The sequence below is a fragment of the Nycticebus coucang genome, chromosome 5, assembly GCF_027406575.1.
Source record: "Nycticebus coucang isolate mNycCou1 chromosome 5, mNycCou1.pri, whole genome shotgun sequence".
Taxonomy (NCBI): Eukaryota; Metazoa; Chordata; class Mammalia; order Primates; family Lorisidae; genus Nycticebus; species Nycticebus coucang.
Genome location: NC_069784.1, coordinates 58978597 through 58999389, shown reverse-complemented (window position 1 = coordinate 58999389; position 20793 = coordinate 58978597). Strand labels below are relative to the sequence as shown.

General features: G+C 45.6%; 1 protein-coding gene, 1 long non-coding RNA gene and 1 other non-coding gene across 18 annotated transcripts in view; 2 read left to right on the top strand and 1 right to left on the bottom strand.

Moving 5' to 3' along the window:
- Positions 1–1604: 1604 nt before the first annotated feature.
- TPM3 (tropomyosin 3) overlaps positions 1605–20793 on the top strand; it is a 38604-nt gene continuing 19415 nt past the window's right edge. For 8 of the 16 annotated variants that reach the window (XM_053592487.1, XM_053592491.1, XM_053592490.1 and 5 more), the window contains exons 1-3: positions 1605–1906; positions 2600–2725; positions 17349–17482. In XM_053592487.1, coding sequence (XP_053448462.1) covers positions 1790–1906; positions 2600–2725; positions 17349–17482 — 377 coding nt within the window. In that variant the 5' untranslated portion in view covers positions 1605–1789. Of the gene's footprint in view, positions 1907–2599; positions 2726–9852; positions 11012–17348; positions 17483–20793 lie in introns of those variants that run through there. The other 8 variants (XM_053592502.1, XM_053592498.1, XM_053592497.1 and 5 more) reach the window with 8 other exon arrangements.
- Positions 15382–17339, bottom strand: LOC128586572 (uncharacterized). The gene is made up of 2 exons (XR_008380260.1): positions 17011–17339; positions 15382–16480 (listed from the first exon to the last, which is right to left on the bottom strand). It is a non-coding gene; the product is annotated as an uncharacterized LOC128586572 (long non-coding RNA).
- On the top strand, positions 19328–19464 carry LOC128586855 (U4 spliceosomal RNA). The gene has a single exon (XR_008380317.1). It is a non-coding gene; the product is annotated as a U4 spliceosomal RNA (small nuclear RNA).

The window sequence follows — 20793 nt, the reverse complement described above, 5'->3', positions numbered from 1 at the left end:
TCAACTCCCAGGGCTGTGGGATTCCTGTCATTTTTACTGAACCTCTTGTCACCAGGACTTTCCCTTGAAAGATACTACAGTGCTGGTGTGGGAGTGGGAGAGAGCTGAAATTTGGAAATCAAGTCATTTCTTACCTCCCCTCACCCTTATGCTGAAAGGATTTATCTCTTTTCTTTACCTTTATTTTTTCTTTACCTTGTATTTTTCTCTCCTATTCACCACCCCTGCCCCACTATCCACTGCTTCCTCTCCCTGGGACTGTCTTGTTTCCTAGTCCCTTTCTCTGGCTAGTCTCCAAAGAAAGGAGACTTGGTTTCTCTTCTTTCTTTCAAGAGTCAACCGACAGTTTATCTACCTATCTACCTGTCTTCCTCTCGTGAATGGAAGCTCTCAAGAATAGACTCCAGCTCTGCTTTGCCCTCTGTCCCACTGGGTGTCTCAGTTCCCCCCTTGCTGTGGTTTAGCATTAACATAACTATCCCTGACATATGACTAAGTAGAGCCATTTATATTCTTCCCTGATGGCTCTGACCACCTTGAACAGTGCCCACCTCTCCCCTGGCATATTCTCAGGTATATGGTGCCAATGTACTGGGATCAATTGCCACCTGTCAGTAACCAGGCTCCAACTATAAGAAAAATGTGGCCTGGGGGTGGTGCCTGTGGCTCAAAGGGGTAGGGCGCTGGCCCCGTATGCCGGAGGTGGTGGGTTCAAACCCAGCCCTGGCCAAAAAATGCAAAAAAAAAAAAAAAGGTGAGAAAAATGTGGCCTGGAACTAAACTGGGAAGAATAAAGCTAGTAATGATTATTATGACGATGTGATGGGTTGGTGGGGGGGAGTAGTTAAGAAGGGAGAAGACAAAAAGAAGACAAGTAGAGAGCAACAGGTACAAAAGTTCTATTAATATTTCAAGATCACTACAGGAAAACAGAGGCATGCTCCTGCGGGATCATTCTCACCCTCCCGTTTCTCACCCCACCCCACAGTGTGTCTGCTGAGGTTGCCTTCCAGATCCCAACCCTACCCTTTTACTCTTTTCCTGTGGTTCCTGGGGTGGGGGAAGGAGAAACAATATCTTCTTGCCAATTAGAGACTCCCAAAATAGCACAGCAATTTGATCTAGGGATCTGGGAGAATTGTCAAGGATAGTAAGTGACCTCTCTTCACCATTGCCTAAACTCCCTGAATACCAGGAATCAAAAGATGAAACTCAACCAGTGGAGACTAATCAGCATCCAACACAATCTGGGGGAGAGTAAGAGGGAAACTGAAGGGCAACCAGAACCCTCTGGATGAAAACTGCCATCTAGAATTACATTCTAGAATTACCAGAATACCCTTCTCTACTTCAATGTCCTCCTCTCCCCTCTTCCTGCTCTTTACTTTAATTTTTATATATAGTATCAATAAGCTAACCTTTGGCCAGACTCTTCTTGCTCTTTTAAAACACCCATGGAGCTGCCCAGTAAGAGGGGAAACTTTCAGGGTCAGGGAGAACCTCTCCCCTCCTCCACTTTCCATTGTCTAAAATCAGCTTCAGCTGTTCCTAAATATTTTTTTGCTAGTGATGTCAGTCCATCAAAGTGTCTCACCCTGTGTTACCCCAGGAGAACAATGATGGAGTTGAAGGAGCTGGAAAGACCATATTAGGAACAAGAGGTGGAGCTGTGAGCACAGATAAAGGCTCAAGTCTGGGGAATTTCTGTTCATTCCAGAAGCAGCACCTCCTTTCTTGCCCTGGTCTCCAGTTCTCCAGTGTCTACAGGTAAGCCTAACAGCCACTGCTCATGATGGAAGCCATTAAGAAAAAGATGCAAATGCTGAAGTTGGATAAGGAGAATGCCCTGGATCGGGCAGAGCAAGCTGAAGCTGAGCAGAAGCAAGCAGAAGAAAGAAGCAAACAGGTAAGGACTGGTAAGGACTCTCTCACCAGCTGGTGAACAAAACTATGAGAGGAAAGTGAGTTTTTATGGGAAAGGCAGTGACCACTGGTGCTAACTCCTTCTTGGGTATGAGGGATACCCCAGCCCAGAGGGCAGAGGACATCTAGGGTATCTGCCTCAGACTGTCTATGTGACCTTGGGAAAGTCAGTGGTATCTCTGAGCCACAGTGTGTCTGCTGAATTTTAGAAGTGAACCATGGTTCACTGGTTCTTCTTTGGAAGAACCTCTGACTTCTAGAGAAAAGGTAAGAGTTTAGCATGTAGCAGGCAGCGCCTGTGGCTCAAAGGGGTAGGGCACCAGCCCCATATGCCGGAGGTGGTGGGTTCAAAACCAGCCCCGGCCAAAAACTGCAAAAAAAAAAAAAAAATTTAGCATGTAGCATCTCTTTTCTCTTAAATAGCATCATAGACATCTACACCCTTAAATAGTTACTGTCCAAAGGTCTTGAATGAAAACCCAGGGTGGCTTGGTCATCTTAAGGTCATAAGCCAAACTATAGCAAAAACTCCTTGGGCAGTGGGCTAGCAGTGGCTGGGGAGAAAGTGTGTCTCTCTGGGGATGGTAACATGGAGGCTGATTGCAGGGCCCAAAAGCCTAGGGTCCAAGCCTGCTATTGTGTATGAATGTCTTTATGACTCTTTGGACCTCTAAAGCTGGAGGATGAACTGGCAGCCATGCAGAAGAAGCTGAAAGGCACAGAGGATGAGCTGGACAAGTATTCTGAAGCTTTGAAGGATGCCCAGGAGAAGCTGGAGCTGGCAGAGAAGAAGGCAGCTGATGTGAGTATTAGAGATATGGGGGATGGGTTTATTCTACACATATAGATCTTTATATGACTAAATTCACTTTTAACACACTCATGGGTTCACAGAAGATAGACATATACACGCCACATACATCTTTGCATATAAACATTTTCTGGTATTATCCTCATAATGGCATATATTTTCTTTTTTTTGACAGAGACTCAAGCTGTCGCCCGGGATAGAGTGCTGTGGTGTCATAGCTCACAGTGACCTCCAACTCAGACTCAAGCAATCCTCTTGCCTCAGTTTCTCTATTTTTAGTAGAAACAGGGTCTTGCTCTTTACTCAGGCTGGTCTTGAACTCGTGAGCTCAAGCAATCCATCCGCCTTGGCCTCCCAGAGTGCCAGGATTACAGGCATGAGCCATATATTTTCTTTCTTAAAGACATGTCTCATTTTTGTCCTACCCCCAGCCCAGGAATTTAATTATCTTTCCCAGGATCAGGACAAGGGGAAGGGATTCTAAGTCCAGACTGCAATCACTTACCCTACCTCCTCCTCTCCTGTGCCACAGTCTTAGCTTTTGTGTCCAAAACCTGGCATGTAGATATGTGTATTAATAGAGAACCTCTCATCCCTCAATTGCTCAACAAAGCTAGCTCAGATTTCACAATGGGAAACAGAGGTCACATTGACCCTGGCCCTATATGGGTTTATTTATTTTGGCCACTGTGGGCACGTACCCTTATCCACAGAGACGCCCCAGGAAGCACTGCTCATGTTGCTACAGGGAGGCCCCAAAGAAATGGACTACAGAAGAAACTAAGAAGGGATATTACAGGATAAAAGTTTCACTACAAGTCCTTACTCTATGACCTTGAGTAAAGTATTCAGCCTCTCTGGGGCTGAATTTCCCATTGGTAAATTAAATCAAATCTCTTTTTCTACATCATATTATCTCATAATCACCTACTTCTCTTCATCTTCAGCCTTGATGTTTGCTACAAAGATAAATTAGAGATTAGATAAAAAAGTTTTTTGGAAGAAAAAGTACCATAAGAGTCTTGGCAGGAACAGAAGAATGTCCCACTATTTATAGAAATATAGTCAATTATTAGCAAATTGAGTTAACAGGAATATAGGAGCATGAATTATTTAAAATCACATTTGTGGCTCATGCCTGTAATCCCAGCACTTTGGGAAGCCAGAGTGGGAGGATTGCTTGAGGCCAGGAGCTTGAGACCAGACTGGGAAATGTAGTGAGACCTCCCATTTCTAAAAGAAAAAAGAACAAGGCCGGCATGGCAGCTCACACCTGTAATCCTAGCACTCTGAGGGGCTGAGGCAGGTGGATTGCTTGAGCTCAGGAGTTTGAGACCAACCTAAACAACCTGTCTCTACTAAAAATAGAAAAAAAAAACTAGCTGTACATTGTGGTGAGTGCCTGTAGTCCCAGCTACTTGGGAGGCTGAGGCAAGAGGATTGCTTGAACCCAAGAGTTGGAGGTTGCTGTGAGCTATGATACCACACGTTCTACTTAGGGTGCACAGAATGAGATTCTGTCTCAATAAATAAATAAACGAACAAACAAATAAATAGTTGTTATGGTGGCACACACCTATACTGTCCCAGCTACTCAATAGGCTAAGGCAGGACATTGCTTGAGCCCAGGAGTCAAGGCTGCAGTGAACTATAATTGTGCCACATGCTACTTCACTCCAGCCTAAGTAACAGAGCAAGATCCTGTATCTTTTTTAAAAAAAGAAAAAAAGTATAAAAAATAAAAAAATTACATTTGGTTTTGGAAAGTAGATAGAAGAACAGAGTGGACCATTCATAAATGCTTCTGCATCCTCACATTTGGCCTACCATTAGTTTTCTTTTTTTTTTTTTGTAGAGACAGAGTCTCACTTTATGGCCCTCGGTAGAGTGCCGTGGCCTCACACAGCTCACAGCAACCTCCAACTCCTGGGCTTAAGCGATTCTCTTGCCTCAGCCTCCCAAGTAGCTGGGACTACAAGCGCCCGCCACAACGCCCGGCTACTTTTTTTTTTTTTTGGTTGCAGTTTGGCCGGGGCTGGGTTTGAACCCGTCACCCTCGGTATATGGGGCCGGCGCCTTACCGACTGAGCCACAGGCGCCGCCCTACCATTAGTTTTCTAATCTGGTCTTTGGCTTTCTATCACTTTCAATGGCCAAGGAAAATTATGAATATTAAATATATGATTCTAGAGGTTAGAAATATATATTGGATGAAATAATATCATGTAAGAGTAGGGAGCTGGCCCCATATACGGGAGGTGGCAGGTTCAAACCCAGCCCCGGCCCCAAAAAAACTGAAAAAAAAAAGGAAAGAAATAACATCATATAAAATTCATTGTTTCCAAAAATTTAGGCCATTGTAAATTGTTAATTCCCCCTTCTTGAAAAACTGCAAGATAAACAAAGGTTACCCCAGATATGGGGGCAAGTGCTTAATGGCCTGCTGGAGTGGCCTAATCTAGGTTCCTGATATAGTTAGATGGATCTCTCTGTTTTTTGTTTGTTTTTACAGTTTTTGGCTGGGGTTGGGTTTGAACCCATCACCTCCGGCATATGGGGCTGGCGCCCTACTCCATTGAGCCACAGGCGCCGCCCCGATCTCTCTGGTTTTAATATATGGGCACGATCGCTCAGTGCTCGTAGCACAATGGTTATGGCACGAGACACATACACCAAGACTGGCGAGTTTGAACCCAGCCCAGGCCAGCTGAAACAATGACAACTGCAACAAAAAATAGCCAGGTGTTGTGGTGAGCGCCTGTAGTCCCAGCTCCTTGGGAGGCTGAGGCAAGAGAATCACCTAAGCCCAAGAGTTTGAGATTGCTGTGAGCTGTGATGGCCACAGCACTCTACCAAGGGCGACATAATAAGACTCTGTCTCAAAAAAAAAAATATATATATATATATACACATATATATACACATGGGCAGGACAATAGATGTTTTCACAAACGAGCACAGTGTCACAATAACAGTTTTGTCAGTTGTTGGGTAACAACTTTCTGGGAAAATCCTTGGGCTGAAACAGCTAGTATATAGGCTTGAGGAGGTGTTTCTAGGAGCAAGAAATGGAACAAGTCTAACCTGAGAGCTTGAGGGAGTGACAGTGACATGGAGAATCTAAATAATACATCAATACGATCGGGAAGATAAAGAGATTTCCAAGGCTGTCTCTCTCTCTCTCTCACTCACACACACACGTCATTCTCCTAGACATGGTCTACTCAGTATATTCATTTGAAAGAAACTTCCTCATATTTTTAAAGGAAAATACTGAAAAAACCATTTAAATATGTAAAGTGTAGGTTAAAAAAAAATCTTATTTAAGGGTGGCATCTGTGGCTCAACGGAGTAGGGCACCGGCCCCATATGCCGGAGATGATGGGTTCAAACTCAGCCCCGGCCAAAAACTGCAAAAAAAAAACAAAAATTCTCATTTAATCCCTTTCCCCCTTGCTTGCTTTCCCAGCAAGTTAGTAAGTTCCCTCACAGTGTATAAGAATAAGAAATAGACGAGGAAAGTTGTGTCCAGGAGGCTGATTTAGACGGAAGCAGGATGAAAGCTTTCTTTCCTCAAAGCCAAGGTCAGCAAACTACCACCTGAAGGTTAAATCCTGCAACACACTGGTTTTAAAAATAAAGTTTTATTGGAACATAGTCATGCTCATCATTTATATATTATCTACAGGTTTTCTCTTTACAACTGAGTAATGGCCACAGAGAACCTATGATCTGCAAAGCCAGAAATACGGTAGAACCTCCGTGTAAGTTGATGCCCAAGGAACTGTAACAAACTTCTCAACATATTAACTAGGCCTACTGATACATACACATACATATGGCGCCATGTCCACGCTAGGAAAATTAGGTCAACTTAAGGAGGTGGTCAACTATCAAGGTTCTACTGTAATTACTTACCATAGTTCTACTGTAATTACCATTGGGCCCTGTTCAGCAAAAGTTTACTGACCCCTGCCTTAATGGATCAAAGAAGGAAAGCAAAGTGTTTATAGGAATTGGGAAAAATGCTGAATAAGGAGGAGGAACAAGGTTTAAAGTAGAGAGCAAGGGCCAGAGTCATCAGCAGCATAATCTATGCATCTTTCGAGGGAAAGTATTCTGTTCAATACAAAGGAAGTTAACAGCTCAATTCTGTCCTCAAGTTTAATAAATAAGTAAATAGAGTGTATAACCTTGATGTAGAAGAGAGGGACAAAAGAGAGTCAATAAACACATGTTTACATAGGCAGTGTGGTGATTTGAGAAGCCTTTCTGGAAAAAGTAGGAATTGCTAGGACTGCTTGAACAAAGAAAGGGTAAGGGTGTGGCGAAGCCAGTTCAAACTTTCTTTTCTGAGTTTGTCTAATGTTCTTTACCATTTTTACCATTTTTAGGTGTACATTTCAGTGGCAGTAAGTGTATTCACATTGTTGTGCAACCAAGTCTAAGATTGTTTTTTTTTTTTTTTTTTGGTAGAGACAAAGAGTCTCACTTTATGGCCCTCAGTAGAGTGCCGTGGCCTCACACAGCTCACAGCAACCTCCAACTCCTGGGCTTAAGCGATTCTCTTGCCTCAGCCTCCCGAGTAGCTGGGACTACAGGCGCCCACCACAACACCCGGCTATCAAGTCTAAGATTATTTTAACTCAAGATGAAATCAGAAGCTGTTTAGAGATCCCACATGGTCTAGTGGTTAGGAAAAAAAATAATAATAAAGAAGCTGTTTGGGAGATATGAGGGGAAAGAGGAGTGCAGTGTTTAGGACACAGAGTCACAACACCCTTTTTTTGTGACTTGTGGTGGTGGAGGGGGTTGGGGAAAGTGACCTGTTGATAAGTTGTACTATTGGTCACCAGGAAACAACAGCCCTGGGCCCCTTGCTGCCAATCTATTATGTTTCTAAAGGCTATCATAAGGCTAAGTGTGGTGGCTCACTCTGTAATTCCAGCACTCTGGGAGACCAAAGCAGGTGGATTGCCTGAGCTCACAAGTTCTAGACCAGCCTAAGCCAGAGACCTCATCTCTAAAAAAAGCCAGGTGTTGTGGCAGGCGCCTGTAGTCTCAGCTACTCAGGAGGCTGAGGCAAGAGAATCGCTTAAGCCCAAGAATTTGAGGTTGCTGTGAGCAGTGACACCAAGACACTCTGCTGAGGGCAACAAAGTAACAAAGGCAACAAAGAAAAAACATTAAAGAAAAAGGCTGGGCGGCACTGCATAGGGCGTTGGCCCCATATAACAAGGGTGGCAGGTTTGAACCCGGCCCTGGCCAAACTGCAACAAACGGCACCTGTGGCTCAGTCGGTAAGGTGCTGGCCCCATATACCGAGGGTGACGGGTTCAAATGCGGCCCCGGCCAAACTGCAACCAAAAAATAGCCGGGCGTTGTGGCGGGCGCCTGTAGTCCCAGCTACTCGGGAGGCTGAGGCAAGAGAATCACTTAAGCCCAGGAGTTGGAGGTTGCTGTGAGCTGTGTGAGGCCACAGCACTCTACCAAGGGCCATAAAGTGAGACTCTGTCTCTACAAAAAATAAAATAAAATAAAATAAAAAAAATAGCCGGGCTTCTGGTGGGCACCTGTAGTCCCAGCTACTCGGGAGGCTGAGGCAAGAGAATCGCAGAAGCCCAGGAGTTGGAGGTTGCTGTGAGCTGTGACGCCATAGCACTCTACCAAGAGGGATAAAGTGAGACTCTGTCTCTAAATAAATAAAATAAAGACTATTGTGAGTCAGTCCCATCTGTTTCCCAGATCAAGAGGAGATTATCTGTTCAAATTTACCAGCATCAGAAATGCAGTGGTGCTCTGGACACTCTTTTGGTTTGTCCACCAGGTCTTCTGCTTCTTTACTAGAGCACAAACAGATGCAACAAAGCCCCTTGTGGATCGGCACTCAGATGACAAACTCACTTCTGCTTCCCACAGTCCCTCTGGTAGGCTTCTCCAAAGCAAGCTGGAAAAATTCTTAAGCCATTAGGTTAGAGTTTATTGAGAATGAGAACCCTTCTCTTCCTTCTCAATTCCTGGGGGAAAAATCAAAGTATACAAATCATTCTACTGAGAAAATTATTTTCTGCTCAAGTTCTTTTCTTCTGCATAGTTTAATTGCTCAGTATATCCAAAAAGAGATAGGAAGACGAAGCCTCTGGAGGGAGTGTCCTTAGAACCAGACATCAAGGGCAGCAACTGTCTTGTCTACTCTCTTTTTTTTTTTTTGAGACAGAGCCTCAAGCTGTCACCCTGGGTAGAGTGCCATGGCATCACAGCTCACAGCAACCTCCAACTCCTGGGCTTAAGCAATTCTTTTGCCTCAGCCTCCCAAGTAGCTGGGACTACAGGCGCCCGCCACAACGCCCAGCTATTTTTTGGTTGTAGTTGTCATTGTTTGGCAGGCTCAGGCTGGATTTGAACCCAACAGCTCTAGTGTATGTGGCTGGCGCCTCAGCCACGTGAGCTATGGGTGCCACCGTGTCTTATCTACTCTTTCTTTCAAGCTTTAGGATTCTTAATTCTAAGTCCTGTTCCACCTCCAAACTTTTTTTTTTTTTTTTTTTTGTAGAGACAGAGTCTCACCTTATCGCCCTCGGTAGAGTGCCGTGGCGTCACACAGCTCACAGCAACCTCCAAATCCTTGGGCTTAGGCGATTCTCTTGACTCAGCCTCCCATCTACCTCCAAACTTTTTGGGGAATACAGAACTGTACCAAGAGGAGAGATTTATCATTATTACTTACTTGGAAGGTGGGACAGAATACAAAGAAGTAAGAAAAGGGAAGATGCCGGGCGCGGTGGCTCATGCCTGTAATCCCAGCACTGTGGGAGGCTGAGGAGGGAGAATCGTTTGAGCTCAGGAGTTAGAGACTCGCCTGAGCGACAGTGAGACCCCGACTCGTGAAAAAAATGGAAAAACCCAGCCGGGCGCCGCGGCGAGCGCCTGTAATCCCAGCGGCTTCCGGAGGCTGAGGCAGCGGGGTGCCCGCAGCCCGAGTCTGAGGTTGTGGTGAGCTACCACGCCCACTGCACTCTGCTCAGGGGCATAGGGTGGGACCCCGTCTCAACAAAAAAAAAAAAAAGAAAGAAAAGAGAAGATAAAATTTATCAAGTCTCTTTACCACTGTGCTCCAGAAATCTTGCACCGCAGGACTGTAGGGGCAGTTTCCAACTCATAAATAGTTCCTTGGGGGTACTTGGAAGCAGCAGTGGCACTGAAATTGGTGAAAGCTGTATCATAGAAAGAGGTTCGACGGAAGCAGTTTTTCAGACACTCTTATTTTTCTGTTGCACAAAGGATCTGATAACAGTGGTCTGTAACAGAGGATTGCTTCCTGATAAAAGTGAGCATAAGATCCATATCTACAATAGGAATTGTAAGTGGAGGGGCTGGCAGGTGGGCTGGTGCACGTTGACTCAAAAATAATAGAAAAGACTGGTATTCCAAACAGAACACGTAAGTTCATAACTGATGCCAAATATAACAGAATAAGAGCTTTGCCAATTTGTCCGTATCTTCCACCCCTATAGTTCTCTTCATTGACTTGGAGGAGACTGTAGAGAACCTACCAGAGCAGACTTTGAAAGGAGGCTGAAGTGGGGCTCTTTTGAAGATGAGACTCAGAAAGTCCTTTAGGCTCTCTTTAGGATTGTTTTTGGAGTCTGTGGTGGGGTGTGTAGGAGGATGTTTATATCATGGGGAAGATACAGAGTGCCTTAATGGTTAAGTGGTGGCAGGATGGCATTGGGGGAGAAAGGGGTCAACTGCTGGAGCGTAAAGTCAGCACGCTTGTAAATGGACCCAGCATTGTAGACCGGCCGCCCGGCTGGCTAAAGGGTCTAGACCCAGACGCCCTCCCAGTCACCATGGTAGCCCTCCTTCCTGACCCCGCCCTCCTTTACTGGCCCTGGGTCAGGCCGGGAGCGGTTGCCTAGGGTGACTGGGACCCCCTCTCGCCCCCGCTCCTCCCCGCCGCTCTCTTAGGTGACAGTCTTCCCGCCTGCTCGGCGGCAAGAGGGCGCGGCCGTGTTGGCGTCACATCCGGCGGTGGGTGAGTTCCGGTATTTCAGGGCGGAGCAGGCGGAAGTGGGGTGAGGAGCGGCTAGAACGCCGAGTTGAGGAGGCAGGAGCCCAGGCGCGAGCGGGATCAGTGTAGGCACCATGGCTGGGATCACCACCATCGAGGCGGTGAAGCGCAAGATCCAAGTTCTGCAGCAGCAGGCCGATGATGCAGAGGAGAGAGCCGAGCGCCTCCAGCGGGAAGTGGAGGGAGAAAGGCGGGCCCGGGAGCAGGTACGTAGAAGGCGCAGAGCTTGAGGGAGGGGCAGGCGCTGATGCAGCGGGACCCCGAAGCGGGTCCCTTTTGCTGTGGAGCACGGTCCTTTGGGGGCCAGCAGGCTCGAAGATGAAGTTGGAGCCCGCAGGATGGGTGGACAGCAAGCAGGCGAGAGGGGAACGGAGTGCGCGGGAGCACAGGCTTGACCTTTGAAGGAATTGAGCCTCACGCGAACCTGGGGGGGGGGTGCCTTCCCTCCTCTTTTCTCCCAAGTCATTCATTCAGTCACTTGGATCCCGGCGCGGCCGGGGAGGGGCTCAGTGGCTTCTCACTGCCCTTTTTCCCCGCGAAGAGTGGGAGACTATGCTCTCGTTTGAGGTTTCCGGCCCAAGGGGTGAGAGCGGGTGGGTACTGCTCTGGTTTGTGAGGGGCAGGACCGAATCCTCTGTGAAAGGGTGAGGTCTGGGTGGGGGGACCGCCGGAAAGCCCCCAGCCTGGCCTGCTGGCAGCTTTTCCGCTCCCTCCTCCTGCTCAGGAAATGAGGCAGCAGTCGGCTGAGAGGAAGTGCAGTGCCCTCCCTCCCTAGAGAAGCTTGAGGCCACAGGGCTGCCTCCTATCCTCTGGCCTAGGGCTCTTTCGTCTTAAGGGGTGCTCTCGCAACTGCTCCACCTACTTACTCTATAAATCGATGTGAAGCGAGAGGGGAGGAGATGGTACTTCGGTACTTCTGTCCTACGTTAGTGCAAGTGTAGGAGCCAACTAAACTTGCCTGGCCCTACCCATGATGACCTGGAAGCAGGAACTTGTGCCAGATTAGACCTTTATTGCTGAAGTGTGATAGTGCAAGCTGAACTGGTTAAGAACGAACATTTCTTCCACAACAGACCTGATAAGCGAATGCGTGGCAGAGAATCAGATGGCGTGCCAATCTCAAGATTTCTGATTGACTTGGCCAGTGATAGTGGATGGGGACAGAATAATGAGTTCCAGGTGACTTCAATGATATTCCTCTTCTACTTTCCCAGTTATCCCGGTGTCTCTTTTTTTCAAGTTCAATAAGTATCTGTTCCATCTGAAAGTTGGAACATAAGATGATGTTGGTGAAACAAATGGTGATTATTGTGATTTCTTGAAACCGCTTTCTGTTTAGAAGTGGTTGACTTGTTTTAGTAAGCTGTAAGACTTCCCAGGGTTTAGACTAGAGTGCAGTCTAGGGTACACTGAACCCCTGTGATGAGGCTTTGGGTATGGAGTATCTTGAGACTAGAAAGTTAAGTAACTGTTGCTAAAATTTGAAGAACCAGTTAAAGAAGTCTTGTGGTTCATTGGTGTTCTTTGTTGTTGTTTGTTTGTTTGTTTTGGTTGGTCCTCTGAGGAGTGACTGAAAATGTTTTGGGGTAAAGTTCGGAAAAGGATGGAAAGTGGGGGAAGCAGTTGCCCTCCAGGTCTCTAGGTTAATACTTAAGATTGCTTAAATACTTTTTTTTTTTTTACAGTTTTTGACCGAGGCCGGGTTTGAACCCACCACCTCTGGTATATGGGGCTGGCACCCTACTCTTTGAGCCACAGGCCCACCTTTTTTTTTTGAGAGAGTCTCAATTTGTCACCCTCAGTAGGGTGCCATGGCATCACAGTTAACAGCAACCTCAAACTCTTGGGCTTAAGTGATTCTCTTGCCTCAGCCTCCCAAATAGCTGGGACTACAGGTGCCCACCACAACGCCTGGCTATTTTTTTGTTTTAGCAGGCCCAGGCCGGGTTCAAACCTATGAGCCCTGGTGCTTGCTGAGCTATGGGCACCGCCATCCTCAGATGTTTCTTAAACTACTCCCTAATTCTGAGCCTGCCAGAGTTGTTCATTGAGCTGAGATCTAGTGAGCAAGTCCTCAGAATGGGGAAGTAGGGTGATAGTTAAATGTTGATGAAACCACTGTCTTCTCTCCACTTTCTGCTCTAGTGAACTTTGAATCCCTACTGAGGAGGAACCAGTGGGAAGGGAACCGACAATTGGGCTACCTGTTATCCTCTTACGGCATTCTGGAATGTGGGTTTTGCAGGCTCCTGTCTCCTCTACAGCTGGGAATTTAGCTGGTGGTATTACATGCTGTTAGGGAGACTGTCACTTCATTATTTTCCTGGTTGCTTTGTGCAAACCTCCAGGCCCTCTGTGTTGGGAAGCTGGATGAGTCCTTCACTGAGGCACTGGAGTTGTTCTAGATCTGTCCTTTTCTGCTAAGGACTGGAAATTGACCTTTGATAATATAACATCTTGTCAAATCTACTTTCAGTTTTGTGTTTCCTTTGTACTTCTGTTTAAATGTAAACAAATGGCAAAATGGCAACAGTATTTATATGTAGTCTTTTCCCCTTTTTTTATGGTAGTGGAGGTGAAAAATACACATAACAGAAAACTTACCGTTTAACCATTTCTTTCTCTCTTTTTTTTTTTTTTTTTGGAGACAGAGTCTCACTGTGTCTCTCTGGGTAGAGTGCTGTGATGTCACAGCTCACAGCAACCTCAAACTCTTGGGCTTAAGCGATTCTCTTGCCTTAGTCTCCCAACTAGCTGGGACTACAGGGACCTGCCACAATGCCCGGCTATTTTTTGGTTGTAGTTGTCATTGTTGTTTGGCAGGCCCCAGCTGGATTCAAACCCGATAGCTCAAGTGTATGTGGCTGGTGTCCTATCTACTGAGCTACAGGCGCCGAGCCCACTGTAACCTTTTAACCTTTTTTTTTTTTTTTGCAGTTTTTGGCTGGGGCTGGGTTTGAACACGCCACCTCCAGCATATGGGGCCGGTGCCCTACTCCTTTGAGCCACAGGCACCGCCCACTGTAACCATTTTTAAATGTAGAATTTGCATCATCTGTTTTTAATACCTCTCTCCTCACTTCCCCCCAGATTTTTTTTTTTTTTTTTGTCCCCCTCTGGTTTAAAAAAAATTTATAGGAGTACTCTTGAGGGAGGGAGTGGGCTTTGAATAGCCATTTTGATTCTGGCCTTAATCCTAAATTTCTAGTCTCTGAAGGAGGTTAGAATGTTTGACTGTTTTGCAGTTCTTTCCTATTTTGGGCGGTTTGGTGGACTGAACAACAGGCTTTATCACCTTTCTTTGGGTTGGATTTGCTTTCCTGCTGCTTGCCTTCTCTCCTCTCCACAGTAGAGCACACTCAACCAGGGAGAGGCAAATAGCCCTTTGCTCTGAGTACCTCCTTGTAGGCTCCACCTTTGTTTACTTTGGGGTAGATAGCTCTAATCCCTCCCTTCCAACTTGCTTCCCCTTTGTGAAATTTAAAGTCCCCCAGGGCATGGTGTTTGGCATTTGTGAACAAAGTGAACTCCAGCAATTCTTTACTCACAGGACTCAAGCCTAACTTTTCTAGTAGTCTTTTTTATCTCGTCTGTGGCTTTTATCTAGAAAGAGCAATCTCACTGTGGCAGAATGCCAGATTTTAGACCAATTCCCTTATGTCTTTGGCCCTCTTTTGCCTCTGAACACCTGTGTACTGTTAGTTTCTTGTCTTGAGGGGTATGGAGTGGAGAATGGTAGCATTTAAACCAAATTCAATTCATAGCTGAAGCTTTTGTCAGCCATCTTCTAATGTGACCACATTGCTGCTGTGTTTCACTCCCAGCCCTGGGATCTTTGCTTCATGGGCAGTGGATATTCCTATTACCTGAACGGAAGGACCTCAATGTAGTATATATCATCCGAGCTGGGCAGCGATGGACAGATTGAAAGACTGAAAACCACATTGTGGGCAGGCATGCCAGAACTTGAAATCAAGAAAACACAAAGCTTAAAGTTTTTTAGCGCCATGGGTAGTCTGGTCTGCAAAAAGTAGGTCTGTTCAATCTTTGGTTCTGTTATTTGACCTGAAAAGGACAGGCATTGTGTATAGGCTCTGGCTTGAGGGAAAGTCAGGTTGTCTTCCTTATTTCTTTAGAAAGAGTCATTTCGATTCTACAGGCTTTTGTTTCATTGGAAAGAGAACTAATCCTCTGGGAGGAGAAAAAAAAGAGGACAGTGAAGTCCTGGTCATTCCCACCCTTGGGGTCTCTGAAGCTTTTGCTAGAACTCCCACCTTGGGTTCTGCTTTTGACACAGGCTTGTTCACGTGGGCATGCTCCTGTGTGGGCACCAGGGTGTATTTTCTCCTCCTCCCTTTTCAACCTTGCAAAGAATTCTATTGTAAATGCTGATTTGTTGGAGAAACTGCCTGAGCCAGCTTGCTGTCATGGAAACTGAACACCCTGCCCCCATAGCCAGTTATCTTCTCCAGTTTGGGTAACTGCTGGTGAGCTGGATGGAGACTTAAATTTCATGAGCTTCCTCTAAATCTAGTTCCATTTTTCATCTGAAGTGGAGCAAGTCATTTTATCAGTAGCCTGATGGCCTGATGTGCTCTTGATGGGTTGGCCTTAAGTTTGTGAGGAGATGTGAGTTGTCTCTTCTAGGCATCTGCTTTCCTGGAAGAGACAGAACCAGAGAATACTTGTCTTTGTGGTGTTTTGAATAATAGAGACACAAATAGTTTCTTAGTAATTTCAGCTGATGTTAACTTATTGATTTTCTTTTCCTGTAGTCTAGTGGTTAGTTTGTAGTCCCAGCCCTCTGCCCCCCTTCCCAGTTCCCTGAATGTACCAGTTTATAGAAATTTTTGTGCCAGTCCTGATTGTTTTGGAGGCTGTCTTCCCCCTCACAGGGGCTGGTGGCCCAGATTATTTCTATAGCTGCCCCCATGCCTGCCTGCCAGGAGGAAAGCAGGGTAATAGAATTCAGGTACAATCTGGGCTGCAGAGGAGAGATCGTGTTGACCAGGCACTTGGATAAGCATCTGGACTGGGTGGTGTGCAGGGCAGATTAAATTCTTGTATGATTGTGGCAGTCAGTATACCTGTCACCAGTAAAGGTGTTGGGGTGGCAGAAAGGCCATCATAGGGAGGAGGGTCTTCTACCATTATCCATGTGCATCCTGTTTTTCGTTACGTTGCCAGGGACGCAGCATGAGTTTACTTGGACTCTAGATCTGTACTTCATTGTGGGATAGAGGCCAGGGAGAGGAAAAGGGTTGGGGAAACAAGTTGAAGGGAGGTGAGGTAAGCATCCCAAAGTTCCATTCTTTTGCTTTGCAGTCTAGAATCTATTTAGAAGATACACCCTAGGCTAGTTATCTTCCTGATCTATTAGGGTAAGGTGATTAGAGAGTTAACAACTTGAGTTGAGTTAAACAGCAAATTAATAGGTAATCCAAGACTTCCTCTTTAAGAAACCTTGTTTATTTTTCCACTTTACAAGACACTTAAAAGAAAGTCACAGAGGATGAAGCATACCTCCAAGCTAGAGCTTGGGCAAAAGGAACCCTTCACTGGCTGGGCTGCCTTGTCTAATTCCAGTGTGTTTAGGAATTTGAACTGAGTACAGAAGAGGGAGTGTGGGACTGACTGTCTATCACTAGGTTGGACAAGGAATTGAGTTTTAAAACCTTCTGGGTGCCATTACTGGGCATCTACCCAGAAGGAAAGAAATCCTTTTATCATAAGGACACTTGTACTAGACTGTTTATTGTAGCTCAATTTACAATCGCCAAAATGTGGAAACAGCCTAAATGCCCACCAACCCATGAATGGATTAACAAGCTGTGGTATATGTATACCATGGAATACTATTCAGCCATTAAAAAAAATGGAGACTTTACATCCTTCGTATTAACCTGGATGGAAGTGGAAGACATTATTCTTAGTAAAGCATCACAAGAATGGAGAAGCATGAATCCTATGTACTCAATTTTGATATGAGGACAATTAATGACAATTATGGTTATTGGGGGGAAAACAGAAAGAGGGAAGGAGGGAGGTGGGTGGGGCGTTGGTGTGTGTCACACTTTATGGGGGCAAGACATGATTGCAAGAGGGACTTTACCTAACAATTGCAATCAGTGTAACCCGGCTTATTGTACCCTCAATGAATCCCCAACAATAAAAAAAATAATAAAAAAACAAAAATAAACAAAACCTTCTGGGTGGCGCCTGTGGCTCAAGGAGTAGGGCGCCAGTCCCACATGCTGGAGGTGGCGGGTTCAAATCCAGCCCTGGCCAAAAAACCACAAAAAATAAAATAAAATAAAACCTCCTTCCTATGGAACTTTATGGGAGTTCGTTAATGGGAAAAGGAGGAAATACGTATATTAATAAAATTATGTTTGCTGGTCTTTTAAGCATCTGAGCAAAGATAGATTCTACCTTGTTAGACTCTGTCTGGCTTCTTCATGGGGGTCCCCTCATCTTGCTGTTGGGATTAGCTCTTTTCACCATGCCTCTGCTTCCTTTTCCCGTTCTTTCCTTCAAACACAGGCTGAGGCTGAGGTGGCCTCCTTGAACCGCAGGATCCAGCTGGTTGAAGAGGAGCTGGATCGTGCCCAAGAGCGCCTAGCCACTGCCCTGCAAAAGTTGGAGGAAGCGGAAAAAGCTGCTGATGAGAGTGAGAGGTGTGTGGGAGGCCCTGATAGAGTACAGATTTTATTTTTTTAAGAGGAGTGAGAAGTGAATTTCAATTTTATTATTTTGTTGTTGTTGCGGTTTTTGGCCAGGGCTGGGCTCAAACCCACCACCCTTGGCTTATGGGGCCGGCACCCTACTCCTTGAGCCACAGATGCTGCCCTTAGAGTACAGATTTTAAAAGCTCTGATTGTCTCGGCGCCCATAGCCCAGTGGTTAGGGTGCTGGTCACATGCACTGGGGCTGGTGGGTTCGAACCCTGCCTAGGCCTGCTAAAACAAAAAATAGCCGGACGTTATGACGTTCACCTGTAGTCCCATCTATTTGGGAGGCTGAGGCAAGAGAATCACTTGGGTAAGTGATTAAAACTATTAAACTATTAAAACTATTAAAATAAAAATTTCTCAATAAAAAAAAAAGAAACCTTGATCAGCACTTTTTAAAAAAATCCTTCTTTATTTTTTTTTGAGACAAGAGTCTCATTATGTTGCCCTCAGTAGGTCGGTAGGTAGAGTACTGTGGTGTCACAGCTCACAGCAACCTCCAACTCCTGGGCTCAAGCAATTCTCCTGCCTCCGCCTCCCAAGTACCTGGGACTACAGGTGCCCGCCACAATGCCCGGCTATTTTTTATTTTTTTTTTGGTTCTGGGACTACAGGTTCCCACCACAATGCCCGGCTATTTTTTATTTTTTTTTTTGGTTGCAGCCATCATTGTTGTTTGGTAGGCCCAGGCTGGATTCGAACCTGCCAGCTCAGGTGTATGTGGCTGGTGCCTTGAGCCACAGGCACCGCCCTGATCAAGATTTCTTATAGACCTACTTTTTTTTTTTTTTCCTTTGGCCAGGGCTGGGTTTTGAACCCACCACCTCTGGCATATGGGACCGGCGCCCTACCCCTTTGAGCCACAGGCGCCGCCCTAGACCTACTTTTTAAAGTATTACTTCTGTCTTACAGGATCTTCTTTCCTTCAGTTCTGTGTATTCTTTTTTTTTTTTTTTTTTGAGACAGTCTCACTCTGTCACCGCTGGTAGAGTGCCATGGCTCACAGCAACCTCTAGCATCTTGGGCTTAAGCAATTCCCTTGCCTCAGCCTCCTAGTAGTCAGGACTACAGGCACCTACCCCAATGCCCGGCTGTTTTTTTGTTATTGTTATTGTTCAGCAGATTCTGGCTGTGTTCGAACCCATCAGCCCTGGTGCATGTGGCCAACGCTCCCTAACCACTGAGCTATGGGGGTCAAGCCTCTTGTCTCAGCCTCCCCAGTAGCTGGGACCACAGGGACCTGCCAAAACACCCAGCTAGTTTTTCTATTTTTAGTAGAGATAGGGTCTTGCTCTTGCTTAGGCTGGTGATCTTGAACTCCTGAGCCCAAGCAATCACTCACCATAGCCTCCCAGAATGCTTATAGGCATGACCCACTATGGCCCTTTTCTAATTGGTATTTCTTTACAAATTGACCTAATGAACCTTACAATGGGATCACCAATATGGCTTCCGCTTTGTGGATCATATACTTCCATTTATGAGATCATTCCTCCTAAAGCAGAGATTCCTTCCCAAAGGGAGGTCCCAGACCAGCAGCATCCACATCACTTGGGAACTTGGTAGAAATTCAGATTCTTAGCTTCTACTTTCATCCTACTGAATCAGAAAATCTAAAAGTAGTGTCCAGCAATCTCTATTTTGGAATAATAAGCCTTCTCAGCTCTGGCTACACTATTAAAATCGTGGCCGGGGTGGTGGTGGTGGTGAAGAGGGCAGGTTAAAAAATGTGAGATTTTATATGTGCAAAAGATGGTTAGGAAGAAACCCCCCACCCCCCCAAAAAATATGAACTTTGCACAGTGGCAGTATTCTAGCCAACAAGGTTTATCTGAGGCACAGTTATTGCTAATTAAAAACCTCCTGGTGTCTGCCATGACAACTTGAAATATAGTCAGCATTGGCAATTTTTGACAATCTATTAGAGACTGAACTTTATTGGTTAAAAAAATAGTAATAAAATATGCAAATGCTGAATGAGATCCACCCTAGTTCAATTAGAATCAATTGTAAGATGGGCCTGGGTGTTGATGTTTTACAAGTTTTTCAGCTAATTTTAATATGTGGTAGGGTTGAGAATGATGGCCCTTGAATCATATTGCAATTCATCTACATGGAAATAACCAGTTGGCTCCTTGCCACATGTGATTTAAAACTAGATTAGGGGTGTTTGACCTTTAAGTCTTTACAAAGTTAAAAATCCCATACTAGGGGTACGTTGATGCTGTGTAGCTGTAGAAGTGAATGCAGCAGCTATGTGTACCATTGCAGAAAGTGAGAAAAGAAAAACAAGCTATACGTGGTATAGCAAATGGTTCCTTTGGGTAAGTTGGATGGGTTTTTTCCATACTTTTTTTTTTTTTGAGACAGAGTCTCACTCTGTCTCTCTGGATAAAGTGCCATGGCATCTTAGCTCACAGTAACCTCAAACTCCTGGACATAAGCAATCCTCCTTCCTCAGCCTCCCAAGTAACTGGGACTACAGGCACTCACCACATTGCTTGGCTAGTTTTTCTATTTTTAGTAGAGACAGGGTATTGCTCTTGTTCAGGCTGGTCTTGAACTCCTGAGCCATGCAATTCATGCGCCTTGCCCTCCCAGACTGCTAGGATTATAGGCCTGAGCCACTGCATCCAGCCTACGTATATTTATATAAAACATTTCCGGAAGAATTATAAAAGAAGAGATTGCCTCTGGTAAACAAGATTAGAAGTGGGGAAAGAGAGTTACTTTTTATCTTTAGACTATCCATTTAAGTTTTTTTTTTTTTTTTTTTTAAGACTTAGTCTCACTTTGTTGCCCTCAGTAGAGTGCTGTGGCATCACAGCTCATAGCAACCTCAAACTCTTGGCCTTAAGCAATTCTCTTGCCTCAGCCTCCCAAGTAGCTGGGACTAAAGGCACCCACCACAACGTCCGGATATTTTTTTGTTGCAAATGTCAACTTCAGTGCATGTAGCTGGTGCCACAACCACTATGCTATGGGCGCCAAGCAAGAAAAAAAAATTTTTTTTTTTTTTTTTTTTTGTAGAGACAGAGTCTCACTTTATGGCCCTCGGTAGAGTGCCGTGGCCTCACACAGCTCACAGCAACCTCCAACTCCTGGGCTCAAGCGATTCTCTTGCCTCAGCCTCCCGGGTAGCTGGGACTACAGGCGCCCGCCACAACACCCGGCTATTTTTTGGTTGCAGTTTGGCCGGGGCCGGGTTCGAACCCGCCACCTTCGGTATATGGGGCCGGTGCCTTACGGACTGAGCC